The 19680-nt window shown below is 41.7% G+C and overlaps 1 protein-coding gene across 1 annotated transcript in view; it reads right to left on the bottom strand.

Moving 5' to 3' along the window:
* The window catches only part of LOC141494514 (collagen alpha-6(VI) chain-like), a 138216-nt gene that overhangs the window by 5538 nt on the left and 112998 nt on the right, over positions 1-19680 (bottom strand). Inside the window, exons 32-34 of the mRNA XM_074195789.1 lie at positions 19008-19501; positions 10614-10710; positions 4443-5114 (exon numbers count right to left, since the gene is read on the bottom strand). Coding sequence (XP_074051890.1) covers positions 4443-5114; positions 10614-10710; positions 19008-19501 — 1263 coding nt within the window. The remainder of the gene's footprint in view (positions 1-4442; positions 5115-10613; positions 10711-19007; positions 19502-19680) is intronic.

Below are 19680 nucleotides of genomic sequence, written 5' to 3'. Positions count from 1 at the left end.
GGAGGTGCATTCTGCGAATGGAACAGCCATATTGATTGCTGCATTAATTCTTAGTTGATCCAGAAATTGATGTTGGGGAAGATGTGCCTTGGTAATCAAATTAGAGAATCTTTCCACCCAATGAGAACTGCCAACTTTAATGCTTTATCTAGAAATCCAAGTGGCATTCTCTAGCCTGGGAGAGTAATAATAATAATGATGATAAAATTTTTTATGCCTGTTTTATAGATGAGGAAATTGAGGCTCAGAGAAATTAAACCACTTGCCCATGTTCATCCACAAAAGGTCAGGTGTTCCTGAGTCCATGATTGGCACTTATCCATTATGCTACACTACCTCTAGCAAGGGGCAGGGTCCAGATTGCAATCCAGTGCTCCTGGTTTCAGTCAGCTTTCTTTTCATTAGATTATGATGAGATCCCACCAAATTTCACTTGGATACTAATCTGACCAAGAAGCCAAACAAAAAATGTAAAGGAAAGGAAAATATAATGAAATAAGAATCTGACCTGTAAATGGACTAATCTGGGTGATATTTTGCATCTCCCCCTCTTTTCTGCAGTATCAGAATGAAGCTGTTCTTTCCAAGGTTATTTGAATGAACAGCTCTCTTTTAACTGCCAAATCAAATGACTTTATTTCAGTCCTTAATCCTTCTTGAGGCATCATTGTAAACAGTTAAACACCTCTTTCTGGACACTTCTCCCCATGCATATTTTTGCCATTTTATTTTTTTCTGTTGATCCACTTCTTGGTCTTCTTTGTTGGGTCTTCATCCATATCACACCACTGAACTGTGGGTACCCCCTTCCCTTTTCATCCTATACTGTCTCTTTTGGGGATCTCATCAGCTCCTAATGGTTCAGTTATTTGTTATTATTATTATTAATTATTATTATTTCCATGCAGATGATTTCCAGATTCATATATGTAGACAGAGCTATATATATATAGAGATGGAGAGATAGATACAGTCCCAATCTGTCTTAGTTCCAATCACACATCTTTGACTGCCTCTTGAATACCTTAAACTAGAAGTCAAGTTCAAAATGTTTAAAACAACTCTATCATTTCCCCACCTCCAACCATACCACCTTCCCAACCACTCCTACTACTGTCCTCACAGCCATCCTGGTTGAGACCTCAGAGTCATCTTCAATCCCTACCCTCCATTTCTACCTTCTCAGTATCACTCATCTATATGTCCTTCTGCTCATTGAGGCAGAAGCCTCATTCAGATCTTATCCTCTTTCACCTGGACTTCTACATTCAGTCTTCTGGGTGGCCACCCTGTCTTCAATCTCTTCCCCTCAGTTGCTAAGGTCACTTTTCTAAGCCTCTGTCTGCTCCTTACATTCTCATGATCAAGGAGCTCCAGGGGCTCCCTCTTACTTCCAGGATCAAATAGAAAATATTTTATGTTCTTTCTAACCTGGCCCCTTCCTACCTTTTCAGGCTTCTATCTTTGTCCACTCCACCACTCTGTAGTCCTTCTTTCATTAGCCTACTTGCCCTTCTCTTGGACAGGACCCTCATTTGTGTACCTCTGTCTTTGCATCTGTTCTCTCCCATACCTAAAAAGCCCATCGCCCTCACCTCCAACTCCTAGTATCCCTGGCTCCCATCAATACTCAAAGGAGATCTCACCTTTGGCAAAAGACCTTTCCCAGCCCCCACTTCCCTACTCTTAGGGGTGGCAAGGTAGATAGAGGACAGGACCTGGAGTCAGGAAAATTCATCTTGAGTTCAAATCTGGTCTCAGATACTTCCTAGCTATGTGACCCTGGGCAAGTCATTTAGCTCCTATTTGCCTCAGTTTCCTCTGCTGTAAAATGAGCTGGAGAAGGAAACAGCAAATCACTCTTCTACCTTTGCCAAGAAAACTCCAAATGGGGTAATGAAGAATCAAACACAGCTCAACAACAACAATAAAAACCTCCCTACCTCAATGCTTTCCCTTCCAGATTATCTTCATTTACTCTGAACAAATCTTGGATGTGCACAGTAACTTAAGTGCCACATCCCCCTTAATCATTATCATAATTAATACTTATTATAAGCCAGGCACTATCCCAAGTACAATTATCTTTCTTGATCCTCACAACAACCCTGAGATTATCCCATTTCTTATTTGAGGAAACTGAGGCAAACAGGTTAAATGACTCACCCAGGATCACAGAGCTAGAAAGGGTCTGAGGCACATATGAACTCAGGTCTTCTTGACTCTGGTCCAGGGCTCTATCCACTGTGCTTTTTGGGGACTGGAACTGGTTTGTTCTGGATATACCAGCCCTTACTCATATTGCAAAGAGCACAGTAAAGAACTTAATAAATGCTCTTTATTTTGACTAACTGATTTTTAGAATTATGTGTTAGGAATAAGTAAGGCTTGGGCAATGACTTTTTAGCACAAAGGCTAAGGAATGAGTAAGACTTAGGTGATGACTTCTTAGCACAAAGGCTAAGGAATAAGTAAGGCTTGGGTGATAACTTCTTAGCACAAAGTCTTTCTTCCTTTCCAGACACACAGCTCATGTTCCAAAGCGATGAAGGTGCCAGATGTCTGACCTCCAGATGGGTGGTTGCACGATCACTCTGCTTTCCTCTCCAAAGAAAAACAAATTGCTTTCATATATGTCTTGCTTATGTTCAGTAGTTTGGGTTATATTTCTTTTCTTCTTTTTTTTTTTTTTGCAGAGATGGCTCACTGAACTCAACATTTACACTACAATTGGTTGTGACAGTTAAACTACAGCACGGTCCCACTGTCTTCTGATCTCATCCTGTAAGTTATTAACCAGAGTCTTTTCAACATGTGCCTGACACTGGCCACGTCTAGGTGCCAATGTGTCCAATAAAATCTCTGATTCTTCTTTACCCACAACATCTATCTCTATTGCCTGTGAAGTTCCCATTTCCTGATATTAATCCTAATAATTGCATGCTATTAACATTTTCTTGGGAGCACTCCCCATAGAACAAAAGAGTCTTAAGTTCAAAATTTTCCTGTGTAATTGGGGAACTAAGTGTGATTTCAGTGATATAGGGAACTCCTGGGTAGCAAATTCCTCTGCCAATCCTACTTAAAGTTCAACAAATTTGCCTGGGTCAATCACACAGCCAGAATGTGTCAGAGTCAGGACTCGAATTCATGTCTCCCTGGTTGGAGATCAGCTTGCCATTCACTATACATCTTTCTCTATATCTCTGATAAATCAGTATTCCTCTCTGCTCTCAGTTTCCTCTTTGATAAAATGATGGAGGGATCAGAGAAAGCTAAGGGAGGAGTATTATGTGTTTGAAGGGCAATGAGGTGGGAGAGAGATATTAGACTCACCCAGGGAACAGATCAAGGAGCAATGGGTAGAAGTTGTAGAAAGGAAAATTTAGGTACAAAATAAGGGGAAGCTTTCCAACATGGAATGCCATCTAGAGGAAGAATGGGCTGTCTGGCAGAATGGTAGGGATGGGAGGTCTTACAAAAGAGACTGGAGGTCCTCTTGGGAATTCTCTAGAGGGGACTATGGGGCAAGATGGTGCTTGAGATTCCCTTCCAACTTGGACATTATGTCTAGACCAAGCCCAGGGCTCATCCATAATCGCTCTGATTCCAAGTTCTAGTTTATTGAGCCCCACTCTGCAGTTGCTTTGTACCCTTTAAGTCATTTACTTTGGGTCCAAGGGTCTCATGCACCCCTAGGATGCCCCAAGGAGTCTGTGGGTAGATTTTACATGGTCCGTGAACTTAAGTCTTTTCTTCAATTACTTAAAAACATAATTCTGAGAAGGGACTTCCCCCAGATTACCAAAGAGGTCTAGGACACACCAAAATGGTTACAAACCCCCTGCCTCAAGTTATATTTAAATATCAGTCACACTCTTGAAGCAAACCCAGCAAAGAAAGATGGCCAATATTTCTTTTTCATGAGTAAAAGTGCCAGTAATTACTGGCACCACAAGAAATAAAAGGCCTTTTTGTAAAGCAGCATTTCATTCTGATGGATAGAATGATGCCTCTGAAGGCCTCAGATCTGTCTTAGGATCTTGAATAAACACAAAAACCAAGTCTTACTTATTTCTTTTTAGCTCGAACTTTTGGTGTTCACCGATGAAACATAATTTTCCATCAAAGAGCACTAGGCTCTTACATGGCAGAAGCTTCCAGATCGTAACTCAACTGCACTCTGTAACCTCCCACTCTCCCATACCCTGCCGATCCATGCAGACCAATTTGTGTGCAGCTGCTGGAATGACTCCTTCTCCACAAGAGCCCAAGGTCAGACATGAAATGTTCCTGAGCCTGTGATTCTCATCACACTTTATCACCCCTAGCTTTCTGACCACGTCATTTGTTCCCTTGGAGAATGCCAAGGAGACACCCAGAGGCACGGCCACCTCCTGGACCATTTTTATGAACTTGAAATAAAGAACTGAACTACTCACGTCTGACAGAATTGATAAAGGATTTCACAAACTTCACCCCATATCCATGGTCTGGTTTGTGAATTCGGCCAAGTTGGACCAAGTGATGATCAAGGGGGTGGCTGGCTAATTCTTCTAGCTCCTCGTCATTATATGTTAGGCCAAAAGAGAATACAAATATGGCATAACCCTGACATTTGGCCCGCAGAGATTCTTTCTTCAAGACTTTCCTGTCCAAATAACTCGTTTCTCCAGCAGACACTACAAAAATGACTCTGTTTTTTCTCAGGTTGGGTGTGCCTGTGAAGATATTATCTACTGTCCATTGCAAGGCATGACCCAAGAAAGCTTCACCATTCAGTTGTTGGACTGATTCTTCAACATGTCTCTTCATTAGGCGTTTATTGTTGTAGGTGGTGAAATTGAACTCCATCCTGACTGGCCTTGACCTTGTATTGGGTACAAAGCCCAGAGGAGCATGGCTCAGTAATGCAATGCGGTCCCCAACAGTAGAGGTCTTGGGTTCACGTGCAACATCAAAGTTATCCATCACTGCTTTCAGGAAATTTTTCACATCTTCAAACTCGGCACTTCCCATATCTCGGGAGCCTTGGAAAAGGAAGGCTGCATCTATGTACGATGGGGCTGCTGAAGGTTTCTCTTGCTCACAAGAAACTTTCGGCTTGCATCTGTCTGCAAGGAAACAATGATTATTATTGTTACTAAAACTGAAAAATGAATGGAAGAGAGGAAATCAAAGTCTAGATTTTGGATTTTGGAAACTGCATAGATATGTCTGAAAAGAACCAACTATGTAAGGAATTGGTTTCTAAATAAAAAAACAGAAGAAACTACAAAATGTTAGTGAATATGTCTGAGTGTTCTAGTGTATTCAACGGAAATGTTATAGAAGGCCTATTTTGTTTATTGCATGATTCATGCTGGGATCTTTGGGGATCCATTTGACTTATTCTGAATTTCAGATCTCATCTGTGCCTTGTGGTCCAACCGGTGGAACCTACCTTAAGAAATGATTCTACATTGAGATCTGCTTCCCCAAAACACACATAGTTCCCTAGGGGACTTCACTATAATTCTAAACAGGCTAAAGGAGACAGGTATCTCATACCCTCAAGTCTTCTTTATCACTCCCTAGGCTAGATTTAATTTTTATGGCAACTTCCTAGGTGCAGGAAGTTTCCAGTGAGGACCTTCTCCCACCAATGCAATGCAGATGAGCAATTGTCTTGGTAAGAGAGTGGCTGGAGGTCTTGAGGTATAAAGTGACATTCTTGGGGTCATTTAGCCAGTGTGTGTCAGAGGCCAGACTGAGGTCTTACTGTTTCTAAGGTTGACTCTTTATCCACTACACCATGTTCTCTCTCAGAATACAAGATACTGTTTAAAGATTTAGAATGTTTGTATGTTTAGACTATAGCAACACCCTCTAAGTAGCTAGGTGGTGCTTTAGTGCAGAGAGTGCTGGGTCTGGAGTCAGGAGACCTGAGTTCAAATTTGACCTTAGATTCTTACTAGCTTTGTGACCTTGGCCAAGTCACTTTACCCTGTTAGCCTTATTTCCTCATTTGTCAAATGAGCTGGAAAAGGAATGGCAAAACACTCCCATATCTTTGCCAAGAAAACCCCAAATGGGGTCACAAGCAGTTAGAAACAACTGAAAAAAAGAGACTGGACAACAGCGTCCTTTAAGCGTGGCGCCAATGATCAAATAAGAAAATATCGGCAGAACCCTTAACACAGTGTCTAATACCTAATAAGTGTTCAATGAATGCTTATTGTCTTCCCCTGCCTGCCCTCCCCATCCCCTTCCACAAGAGATACCTACTTCACTTTTTAAGTGGGACAATCCTTGAACAATTAAACTTCGATATCGATTTGTACAAAATTGTGTTTATGTTGCAAAGCTGGAGCACAGGAATACAACAAACATTTACCAGCTTTCACAAGGTAACACAGACATTTCTAATTGAGAAGAAAAAGACAAGTGGGATGAGTTGCTTTTCTCAAATTTGACTGAGCCTTACAGCTTTCGGATTTCCATTATATATGAGGTTGGTGCTCAACGCCGAATAGGAGACTGAAGACAGTGGCATAGCCCAGGATGAATGCTTTAGGAACTCATTGGGATGAGGCAACCAATTCGCCTTCCAATTAATCAACAACTATTTCTTTTTTTTTTTTTTTTTTAGATTTTTGCAAGGCAAATGGGCTTAAGTGGCTTGCCCAAGGCCACACAGCTAGGTCATTATTAAGTATCCAGACCAGATTTGAACCCAGGTACTCCTGACTCCAGGGCCAGTGCTTTATCCACTATGCCACCTAGCCGCCCCTCAACAACTATTTCTTAAGCTCTCACTATGGGCTCAGCACTGTACCAAATGCTAAGGATACAAGTAAAAGCAATGAAACTATCCCTGGTAGTATTCAGCTGACATTCTAATTGAGAAGCTAGTATACATAAAAATAAATACAGAATCAACTGTTGTTAGCTCTTCATTCTTCAGTGATGCCAGAAGAGGGGACTTAACTTGCAAGTGAACTGCATTAGAGTTGGGCAAAAGCATCAGCCTCACTCTCTCCTCCTGTCTTCAGAGTCTGGTGGCATTCAGTATGAGTGGAGATGGCCTGGATGCAATGGGAGATTGACTTCCCAGTCCTCAGTTTGAGGCAATGCCAATTCAGTGATTACAGCTAGGCAAGAAATGAGGCAAAGAATGGCCTAGCCTTTGTCATTAAAATAGAATCAGTCTGGGAGGGGAGCACCTTCAGAGTTTCTGGTCAGAATAGAACTCAGAGCCATCAAAATCCAATCAAGCAACAACCCATTTTACAGATGAGGAAACCGCATGCAGGCATTAAGTGATTTGCCCAGAGTCACCTAGCTAGGAAGCGTGTGAGGCTGAATTTGAACCTGTCCTCCTGCCTGTAGCTCTAGCATTGTGTGCACTATGACTCCATCTGCCCAACAGAAGGCGCAGCACCACATCTGTTCATGCTCTGCAGCATCTGTTGTCCATAGTAGGTCAGTAATAAACATATGGCGTATGAGACCTGATGCTGTTGGTGGTGACTCCCTCCCATCCATCTTTTTTTTTTTAGATTTTTCAAGGCAAATGGGGTTTAGTGACTTGCCTAAGGCCACACAGCTAGGTCATTATTAAGTGTCTGAGCCCGGATTTGAACCTGGGTCCTCCTGACTCCAGGGCCGGTGCTCTATCCACTGCGTCATCTAGCCGCCCCCTTCCTCCCATCCATCTTGCTCACTGTGGTATATTCTGGACCTTGTCATCCACTCTTCTATTACATCCTCTCAAGGATCTAATAGATCTCTCGCATCTGGAAAAGTCAGCCTGGAGTCCGGGCTTCCCTGATTGGTCAGCATGTTATAAGGGTGACTCTGGATCCATAAGTAAACTAGCCCTGTCATTGTTACTGGAAAGGAAATGCCAACCAATTCCCCTCTGGTTTGAGACAGTAACTAGAATGTTGGACTTGGGAGTCCAGAAACCCTAAGTTCAAATGCTGCCTCAGGACACTTACTAGCTGTGAACCCTGGGCGAGTCAGGAAACTTGTTCTAGCCTCAGTTTCCTCACCTGTAAAATGAGGACAAGGAAGTTGTGAGGATTTAAATGAGGCAACATACATCAGTACTTGTTGGGATTAAAGAGCTATATGAATAATAATTATTTATTATTCAGGCTTTACTCATCATTCCAGTGATTTCCTTTTTTTGGGTAAGGCTATAGGATTAAGTAGCTTGCCCAAGGCCACACAGCTAGGTAATTATTAAATGTCTGAGACCAGATTTGAACTCAGGTCCTCCTGACTCCAGGGCCAGTGCTCTATCCACTGTGCCACCTAACTGCCCCCTATTCCCATGATTTCCTAACTGAAAATCCCTTCCCCTTCCCCCATGACTCCCCTATATATTCTGATTCCCCCTGATTGCAATATATGCTTTTTGAGGGCCAGGGCTACCTTGCTTTTGGGTTTAGTATCCAGTAAGAGTGTCCTAATACTTTCTATCTATTCATTCATCAAGTGAAAAGCATGAGAAACAATATGAAATCCATATCAATGACTGTGATGCAGTTGCTATGGTGGAATCCAGTGGAAAGTTATGGCAGTGAAAGATTCATTAGTGTGGGGAGTCTGAGTGTGAAATAGGAAATGCCATGGTAATCCAATGTACTGGTGCTAGATTGATTGAAAGTTTGGCTATGGACAAATTATCTTTCTCTTGATGAAATCTAGTGAAGTTTTATGACCATGTATAATGGTCTCATTAAAAAAAAATAAGTCCTCTTGTTGTGCCATTAGGATGCTGTCTCTAAGATTCCAAGACAGCAGGCGTCCATTTGTTCAGTTATGTGGTTATTTTAATTGCTGAGAACTACAGCCAAACTATCTTCCATTCTGTGCCTAAGAGACTAAGATTAAAAAAAAAAAGGATCTGAGCCAAGGAAATTGCAACAGAAGGCCTCCCTAGACACGCGCATTAATGATTCCTCACTGTGTGACATACCAACTCAGTGTTGTAACTGAGACTTTCACAAAAGTACCAAGCTGAAATGCATGGTGGAATCTACCTCTCCTCCCTTTTCCTGGGAGTTGAAGGGCTTCTAGTCCCTTCTGATTTATAAAATGACATTAAAGGGGAAAAGAGATTAAGATACAGAGGAGAAAGAAAAAGAGGAGAAAGAAAAATGTAGAACTCATAAACTTGCAAATGGATGAATGTTGAAAACCACCTTGGCATGCACTGGGAAAAATAAAATAAAAAGAAAGATTATGGAGGAAGGGTGGGAGGGAGGTGGGTCAGGATAAAGAGAGAGAATTAAAGAATAAGAAAACCGAATGAAAATCTTCCATTCTATTGTTTGTCACCATACATTCATAACAGTATTTACCTGGCAAACATTTGATTCAACTCTATAAGTATTTCTGGTGGTATTTGTTGAACTAGCTTGAGATGAAGCATCAATACTTTTATATTATAGATGGGGGAGAAGGAAGTCAGAGACATTAGAGAATATATTTCTGGTCAAATGCTCAATTCCCGTAGCTGGGATATGACCCCATACACTTCCTGGCTCAGCTTCATATACCAGACCAAGTCATTTGTGGGATGGTTTCTGTTCTTTACATGGAATTAGAAGGTACCAAGTCTTCTTCATGTTATGTAGAAGGATTTGACTTGACTTGCTTGGTCATAGAGGGAAGAACCAGAAGTGGGTGGAAAAAGCAAAGAAAGAGATCTAGATGTGATGAAAAGGGGGAGAAAAACCCTAACAATTAGAGTCATCAAAAATGAAATGGCTACCTGGGGAAATTGTGGGTTCCCTCTTGTTAAAAGGTTTCAAATTCTTTTTTTTTTTTGTTTTTAGGTTTTTGCAAGGCAATGGGGTTAAGTGGCTTGCCCAAGGCCACATGGCTAGGTAATTATTAAGTGTCTGAGGTTGGATTTGAACTCAGGTACTCTTGACTCCAGGGCCAGTGCCCTATCCACTGCGCCACCTAGCCGTCCCTCTGTGAGATTCATTTTCAATGATTTTTTTGTTGTTGTTTTTGCAAGGCAGGTCCTTTGGACTCCAGGGTCGATGCTTTATCCATGGTGCCACCTAGCTGCCCCTGACATCACCTAGCTGCCCCTGATTTTTAAAACTATCTATATTTGAGAAATTGGCATTTTACATTTTATCTAATGCAGGATGATTGACTCTGCCAGTTGCTTCTGTCCCTCCCAAGCCAATGCAATGAAATAAAAATTCCTGAGCATAAATGTAGGTGATGAATCTCTGAAAAGCAGATTTTGGAGCATCCAGAGGTTTAAGGTTATAAAAATGTATACAGAACACATTTACAGTTCCCTAGTGGAAAAAAAAAAACCTGGAAACTATAAACGACAGATTTTCTCAAAACCATAAACATTTCCTAGTAACATCACCCGATCCAACTGGCCTCTGCTGTGAGTCTCCAGTGGAGTCATAAGGAAGGAGAACTTGGCCCAGGACACATTGGCATTCGGCCTGCCAAACGGAGCCAGGCCATGCGATGCTGCAACGTGGTCAGGGCTCCAGGGAAATTCTCCTCAAGTTACACACATCCCTGCAGCCAACAGTGACTCAGTGTCCGAGGGAATCCAACCTAGGCCTGCTCTTGGCTCTTACCATAGCAGAAGGTACATTGTTGGAGTCTCTCCAGCAGCGGCCTGTAGTCCGCCCTCGGTGGAATAGTTAGCACCTGAAAAGCTCCAGTGTCATCAATCTGAGGGAACAAAACCAAGAGAGATCTGGCTTAGGCATGTGTGATAGATGATGTGTGGCCTTGCATAGAAAAGTCGCCAGAGGGCAGCTAGGTGGCACAATGGATAGAGAACCAGCCCTGCAATCAGGAGGACCTGAGTTCAAATTCAGCCTCAGACACTTAATAATTGCCTAGCTGTGTGACCTTGGGCAGGTCATATACTTATGTATGTGAGTGTGTGTGTATATTTTGTATATATGTATATATATATATATATATATATATATATATATATATATAAAATATACATAAAACTGCATCTCAGAGTAATTGGTTCACTTTAGAATCTGTATTTTATTTATTTCATTTCAAATCATTGTGTGGAGGGGTCTGTAGGCTTCACCAGACACAGTCCATGAGGGCCAGGACAAAATAAAAGCATTGCCTTAAATAAATAAGATATGGAGGAGAAAGAAAAATGCGGAACTCATGAACTTGCAAATGGATGAATGTTGAAAACCATTGCCTTAAATAAAGAAAAAAGAAAAAGAAAATCACCAGAGACAGAACCCCAGAGCTGTGCCAACCTTCCTCCAAGGTCTACCTACATCCCTGGGAGTAGCTGCTATGGTCCATTTCAGAGATGGTGGTGCCTGGGGCACCATAGTGCAAACTGAGCTGGACCGGAGTCAGCAAGACCAGGGTTCAAATCTACCCTCAGATACTTGCTAGTATGTGACCTTGAGTACATCACATAGTCTCTGTCTACCTCTGTTTCCTCATCTGCACAGTGGGGCTAAATAATAGCACCTACTTCTCAGGGGAGTGATTTTTTTTTTTTTTGCAAAGCTCAATTTGTTGCTTTACAGTTATGTCAATTCTTCATGAGCCCATTTGGGAAGTTCTTGATAAAGATACTGGAGTGGTTTGCCATTTCCTTCTCCAGTTCATTTTGCAGATGAAGAAACTGAGGCAACGAGGGTAAAATGACTTGCCCAGGGTCACACAGCTAGCCAGTGTCTTTGGGCTGGCTTTGAACTTAGGACCACGAGTCTTCCTGAAGTCGGTGCATGTGGCACCAGCCCACCAGGAAGAGATACCGAGGCTCCAAGAGGTTAAAGATTTGTCTGTGAGCCAGCCAGTAGAGTGGAAGATGGAGATGGGATCTGCACAAGTGTCTTCTGCCTTCAAACCTAGCAGACTGCCTTAGAGAGATTCTGCTCAGCCTCTCTGCGCCTTGGCCTTCTCCCCAAGAAACTCAGAGTTTTATGATTCTCTACATGGATGACAGGAAAATCCCAATTCTTTGATTGTTTTGGTTCCAACTGACCCAAACTTTACTAGATTTGCAACGTTCTTTAAATCCCAAGAACTAAGTTTCACAGAAAAGAAAGGTACAATGGGTGAGTTCTATCCTATTCTAATTAAGAGAATTAAAATGGAATTCACAAAGTATTACAGGCCAATGACTACTTTAATCATTTAATCAAGGATTTTTAACCTGCTTTTTTTTTTGTCCTGGCCCTGATGGACTGTGTCTGGTGAAGCTTACGGACCCTTCTGCACAATGATTTGAAATGAAATAAATAAAATACAGATTATAAAGTGAACCAATTACCTTGAAATGTAGTTTTATGTATATTATATATATATATATATATATATATATATATATATATATATGATACACACACATATATTTGGATATTTATTTATTTAAAAAACACATTCTTAAAAAAAATCATGCCCTGGCAAACCAAAAGGGCAGCTGGGCTCCACCCACATCTCTTGCCTCACTGCATTTGAGAACCACAGCTGCTTTGGAGGGCATTTCCTCTTTTCCCCTCAGTGTAACTTAATCCCCAAGCCCTTATTCATTAAGTGATTACTCTCTGCCAGTCTCTGGGCCACACACAGAGTGGCAGATGAGATGAGCAGACTGCTGAGTTATGGCAAAGGGTCTGCGGACCCATGTGAATGCCAGTCATTTCATTAAGTGAGCAAGAACAAATCAGCAGTGGGCTGCGCTCAGGAATTGCTATTTTTAAATCTATGTGTTGTTGCTGTGATGAGTACATGCAAATTCATTTAAAATTATTAATAGAGTCATAGAAGCGTGTTACCACACATTTTTGCAATCAGTGGATACTAAGAGAGTAGTTACAGGGGGAAGGAATGCTGACCTTCCTCCCTGTGACTACAGAAAATCACCTAACCTTCTGAATCCTCAGTTTCCTCTTCTGTAAAATAAGGAGACTGGACTAAATGGCTTTTGAAGTCTCTGTTAGCTCTAGATCCATGATCCTCTGAGACTGTGGAGGTGATGAACAATTTTAAAGTTCAAATGGGGTTCTTATCAGTCAATCAAGAGGCAATTAATTATGAAGCACTTGCTGTATCTCAAACATTGTATTGAACTCTGGGGGACACAAGGCGAAACAAAACAAAAAACTGTCCTCCCTTTGAGGAAGGAGTCAACATATAAATACCCATATATGGAAGTAGATGAAGGTCATCTCAAAGAGGAGACTGGGAAAGAGATGTAGCAAAATAGATAACCTGGAGTCAGGGGGACCCAAGTTCAAATGCAGCCACAGACACTTCATCTCAGTTTCCTCTTCTGCAAAATGGCAAACTACTCTAGTACCTCTAGAAAACCCCAAATGGGGTCATAGAGAGTTGGACCCAATTGAACAGACTGAACAACAATTACTTTTATTTTTAGGTTTTTGCAAGGCAAATGGGGTTGAGTGGCTTGCCCAAGGCCACACAGCCGGGTAATTATTAAGTGTCTGAGACCAGATTTGAACCCAGGTACTCCTGACTCCAGGGCCGATGCTTTATCCACTGCGCCATCTAGCTGCCCCCAACAATTACTTTTATAGGTGAGATTTGACCTGAGCTTAGAAGGAAGCCCCAGCAATGCAGAGGCAGGGGTGAAGGAGAAGAGCATTTCAGACAATGCTATGGTAGAAAGAAGGGGGGATGGAATGTTGTCTTAGAGGAAGGAAAGAAGCCACAGTTTGATTCTGATTATTCACTTAACCTTTGAGGGAACACCAAAGCCACCATTGAGCCTGGGCTAGGAGGCCTGAGGGCCAGGGCTGCCTTACCTTCTTCAAGTCTTGTAGGGATCTAGTGATTGGTAAATGCAATCAAAATTTAAAAATAGAAATGATAGAGAAGTATTTTGTTATTGACAGATTTGTAATAATAACGGAAGCCAAGAAAATATCTAGAAAAACTTCAAACTGAGCCCTGAAATCTTCCCAGAATGTATAAGAGAGACCTACATCATCTTGGCGTTTGCTTCATGATCAGAGAGAGCCTTTTAAGTGGAAACATTTCCTAAGCCTTGGATTAACCAAACAGAAACAAGATAAAAATAAATAGCAAAGTAAGTAATGCACAGAGATAAAATCGTGAGGCCCATAGTGTATCAGAATCCTGAACATGTAGCAAGCAAAATCCTCTAAAAATAAGGAGCTGGGGCTCAAGAAAATGTATGAATAAAGGTCATCCCTTTCCACAAATGCCTCTCTGTTTCAGAAGTGACTAATAGTTCTCAGTTACTCAACCTGATAAAACCATTGGCTGTTGCTAAGAAGCTGGCCACAGGCCTCTTTCCTAGGGGATAGAAAGGATGCTGCTGATCTGGGAAGGGAACAGTGCTATGACAGAAGGGATGGTGCACTTGGAAGGGAGGAGGAACTGGGTTTGAATCCTGCCTTGGACCCTTACTGTGTGACAGAGGCAGAGTCACTGGATCTTTCTGAGTCTCCAGTACTGCCTGTAGTTCTTGCCTCAAAGGATTATGAGGCTCCGGTGAGATACTACATTAAAACGTTTTATACTATGCTTAAACTGCCCCAAGATTTTGGTTCGGCCACTGCACCATGATGACTTCTCTAGAGATGGATAATTGGGTGACACTGTTCCAGACTACCAGTGAACACCTCCTACATACTTCTACCCTGCTAACCTTTCTTGTGCATAGATATCACCATGATCGCAACTTCCTGAAGAGTCTTTTTACCCACCAAATAAAATTCCAGTTCCTGTGTCTGGTACACAAGGCCATTCACCATCTGCTGCCCCCCACCCTCATCTCTCCAGGCTAATCTTATACTCCTGTGCTCTAGCCAAGATAAAGGAGTCGTCAAGTTCTGACCACCAATGTCCTCTAGGCCCTTTCTCCACTTCTAGCACCACCATTTCCTAAGAAGATCGCTCTGCCCTGACAGTCCCTCTTCCTGCTGGTGACTTCTTCCCAGAATCTCCAGGCCAGCCATGCTCACTCCTTTACTTCTCCCATTTCTGCTCCTGGACCTTCACGTCTTATTCCTCCCCCCCCCCCAAGGTTTTATGCTTCCTTTTTACTGTTCTCCCTACCCACCACCCCCATTAGAATGTAAGTTCCTTGAGGTCAGGGATTTTATTTTTGCTTGTCTTTGTATCTTCAGACCTTAATTAAGAATCTTGGTGACATGACTGCAAAAGCCTTGTCATATAGTTGAGGGCATCTTGTCTCTAAGGAATGAACCCTACGGGTATGATTCATGTGGGTAGCTCTAGGGTAGAAGAGACCCCAGCTTTCCACCATCTTTACTCACTGAATCTGGGACACTCTGTGTGGGGACTCTGGAGAAGCTGAACCCTTCATCTTAGCCCAACAAAAAACACTTATGAGAACTCACAGACCATCTGGGGAGGAAGAGAGATGCAGACACTATGAATGATGCAGTTATTCTACTTCTTGCCTCAAGGTGCCTCTTCTTATCACACAGCCGCCTCAAATCCACTTGTAGGCTGGTCCAACCCAAGGTTCACTGACTCCGATCTCATCTCTGGCTTTCTGAAATACTCCGTTAGGATAAGCAAGGCAATGAGGGGTCAATGAACCCATTGACCATGACTCTTCCTAGCCTTGGAGCTCAACAGGACTATCCTCTTCCTTCAGGACAACATCTTCATGACTTTCCACCTCCAGACCTTTGCTCATATATTTCTCCATAAGTGGGATGCCCTCCCTTCACTCTACCTGCTGAAATCTTCTGTGCATTTTTTAAGGATCATATCAAATGCCTACTTTCTTAAGGAACTTTCTCCTGTTCCCACTTCCTATTCCCACATTACATAACATAGACTAACTCTCTTATCCATTTGCCATCTAGAGCTAACATTTCTTTCTTTCTTTTCTCTTTCTTTTTGTTTTTGCAAGCCAATGGGGTTAAGTGACTTGCCCAAAGTCACACAGCTAGGCAATAATTAAGTGTCTGAGGTCGGATTTGAATTCAGGTCTTAGTGACTCTAGGGCTGGTGCTCTATCCACCATACTACATAGCCATTCCCTAGAGCTAACTTTTCTGTCTCACTCTAGGGTCACATAGAGTTTTACCTCCATTTGTTTGCTTCAGCCTCATGACACTCATTGAGGTGGCCTCTATTGTCTCCATTGCACAGATATGGAAAAGAGGGAACATATATTATTTCCCTACAGAAATGTGACACCCTTTCTTCTCTAAACTGTGTTTAGAGATCTCTAGTTTCTAGAACAGTACCCTGAACTTTGAAGAGGTTTGCTGAACTTGGTGAAGAAAATGACAAGTTTTCAAAAATTGAATCACACTTTAGCAAGAACCTCTTCTCCAGAGCAATTTCCTTCCAAAAGACTCCTTGCTAAAAGTAGAAAGACCTTTTAGATGTGCTTCTGATTTGTTCCTTTCCAACCACTATTCAGCTATTTCCAGGACCCAAGGACTAATTCCCATTCCACTGAGAATCTCCCCCACCCACCCCAAGTCCTCCTTGACTCTTCCTAAGGAGTAGCTGATAGGACTTGTACTGATGAAGATGTAGCATGGACTGGACTGACTAATTTGGACCTCTCAACTGTAATCAATGTTCATTCAAAAATCAAATTCTGAAGAGAGTTCAGGGCTAATTCAGAAATAAAATTCATCTTAATGTAATTACCTGTTACACTAAAAAAAAGCATTTTGAGACTGACATATGATGATGGACACATATTCTTGGTGTAAAAATGTTTACAGTAGTTTAAGATCAATACCAAATGTCTTTGCTAGAAGAGCAAATTAAGTATTGACTTCAAGATCCTTTCTTTTCTCTGGGTTTGGGACTTGGGATAGCCAAGAGAAGCTGAGAGTAGGTGCGAGGTGGAGACATATTGGCAATACAGAGGTGTCTGAGTATTCCGGTTCATTTAGAAGATTCACACCTTATCCCAGATCATTGGCAAATTATTTGTAATTGGCACCAGTGGGTTTTTTCCTAGTTCATATATATATATATATATATATATATATAATATATATTATATATATATATATATATATATATATATATATATATATTCAGTCCTGATGCAGGTAGCTCTGTCAGTTCATTATGATACAAGAGAGACTGGCTACTGATGCTAATCTAAAGGCCAACATCGTGGAATGGTTTCTAGTTATTAAGTAACAGAATTCTTTTCAATACTATTCAGGTCATGACCGATTTCCACTTTGCCATCTTTAGAGAGAATTATGGAGCTGGGAAGGCCCTTGAAAGACCTCTTAATTGTTGTGAACATTAGAAAGATGCTTAGGAGATGTCCTGCCTTCTTAAGCTAAATAAAATACCTCTCAACTATTTCAGCTTCTCTTAGAGCCATAGATTTAGACCTAGAAGGAAGCTTGGTTAGATGTAATCTAGACCACCTTTCTTCACCCTCCTGCTGCTTCTACAGATGAGGAAACTGAAACCCACATAGACTGTGACATGTGTGAGATCACATAGAGAGAAAGTACCAGTCAGAATTTAAAATTCAGGTCTTCGAATTCAAATCCTTTTCACTGAAGTTTATGGTAGGGAGGGACCTTAGAACTGGTGTAGTTATGTTGTAAGTTTATTTCTCACAAGGATCTTTAAAGCAAAGCAAAAAAAAAAAACCAACTAAAAAAATGTGGCTCCCCCCCAGTTCATTTCCTAAATTGCTACCCCCTGATTTAAAACAAACAAATAAACAAAACAACAATGAACGATAGAAAACAAGAGCAACAGACATTGTGCTGAAGATTTGAATTGAAGTCTCCATATGAACACTTACTAATTTGTTACATCCTGGATGAGTTAAAGTCATTTTATATTTAGGTGACCAGGAGCAAGTCACTCTCCAGTGAGCTGATTAGGCCGGATGACCTCTGAGGTCCTACCATCCCTGATCACATTATTTCTCTAAGTCAGCACTTACCAACTGTGCAATTTCAGGCAATTCCCTTAATCTAAGCCTCTATTTCTTTATCTGTAAAAGGAGAATAAAATTACTGACTGCACTCCCTCACCCTTAGCACACACCTAGATTGTGAGTCCCTTGAGGGCAGGGCTGTCTTTTACCTTTCTGTATATCCCCAGCACCTGGCAGAGGGACCGACACACAGTAGGACCTTCCTTAATGTTTATTGACCTACTCATGGTGATTGTAAGAAAAACAGATGAATTGTGAAGTACATTTAAAATGTCAGCTGTTCTCACTATAATAAAATATTACAAATAATCAGTGTTATATAATAATAATAACTCTTAAAAAATCAGTGTGGTGTAGGGGAAAGAGATCAGATATGGAGTCTGAGGGGCTGAGTTCCAGCTCTGCCATTAGTCTGAAGCAGAATGAATACATGAAAATGCACTTATTAAGCACCTCCTGTGTCAGGTTCTGAGCTAAGGGATACACATTCAGGAGTGAGATCACTCCTGCCCTTGAGGAGCTTGTGCTCTAACATGGGGGAGACACACTCACAGAGGGAGGGGAATTTTGGTCTGACACATTTCTGACCTTCAAGTTCACATGTGAAATTAGAGGTACAGCTTAGATGATCCTGAAGGTCTCTTCTGGTTCTAAATGCTATGACTCGTGCCTTACCCTCCCAAGTGGAGAAATCAAGGCCTTGGAGTAGGAGAGGATGATGTGCCCAAGCAGACTAGCTTCCTTGGTGAATGGGACTCAAGACTTTTCTAGAACAGTCAGAGCTTAAGTAGCTAGCCAAAGGTCATGTAGCCAGAAGGTGGCAGAGTTGGAATCTGAACTCAGGTTTTCCTGGCTAAAAACAACTCTCTCTCCCCTATGCCATGTTACTTCTCAGTAAAAAGACTGGGGTTGTGACACTAGTGATATCTGTTGTTCATCAGGAAGCCTTTCTGCTTACCTTTCCTTCTGACATCTTGTAGACACCAAGCAAGAATAAAACATTATTTTTGGAGGACAAGGAGGTTTCTTACTTATATAGGAGAGCACTAGGGAAATGAAGCCCCCTTACCGAGAAGGCCCGATTGATTCCAGGGACATTGTTGAAAGCAATGACGACTGGAATGACATCCAGAGCATTGTATTCCATGGTGGCAGTAACGATGGTAGATGCATCGACAGATCTGCCATCACTGAAAATTGTAGCGATCCTCCTCGTGTTGACCCCTGGGAGGGTTCTCTTGAAGACGTTCTTGGCCACAAATCTCATTGTCTTGCCAATCTCCCGGGCCCCTGAGGAGGTCTCATAACGGAGAGCTTTGATTTCTCTGAGCAGCTGCTTCTTACTACGGGTGTCAGACAGACGGAGGAGATGGCGGGTCTTCGAGTTATAGGAGACAACAGCCACTCTTGCTCCCACTGGACAGTTGTTTTCCCTGATTTGGAGGTCATTCACAATTGCAATAGTCATCTCCTTCATGCGTTCAAATGACTCTTCTGTGACTCCTTGGGACAGATCCAAAGCAAAGACTAACTCGGTAGGATGGACAGGACATTGTGGTTTTTCTAAAAGATAAGGGAAAAAAATGTGTTCATAACTTAACAGATCCTTTTACTTTGTTGAGAGAATTACATAATGGGAAGGCCTTGAATTTGGAGTTAGAATAGATCTTGGAGATCATTTAATTTTATAGTTGATGAAAACAAAGGTGGGGAGAAGGGAAATGACTTGCCCAAAGGAATAT

This window comes from Macrotis lagotis, chromosome 7 (assembly GCF_037893015.1).
Source record: "Macrotis lagotis isolate mMagLag1 chromosome 7, bilby.v1.9.chrom.fasta, whole genome shotgun sequence".
NCBI classification, from domain to species: domain Eukaryota; kingdom Metazoa; phylum Chordata; class Mammalia; order Peramelemorphia; family Peramelidae; genus Macrotis; species Macrotis lagotis.
The sequence above is the reverse complement of the archived record's forward strand: the minus strand, read 5'-3'. Positions and strand labels throughout refer to the sequence as shown.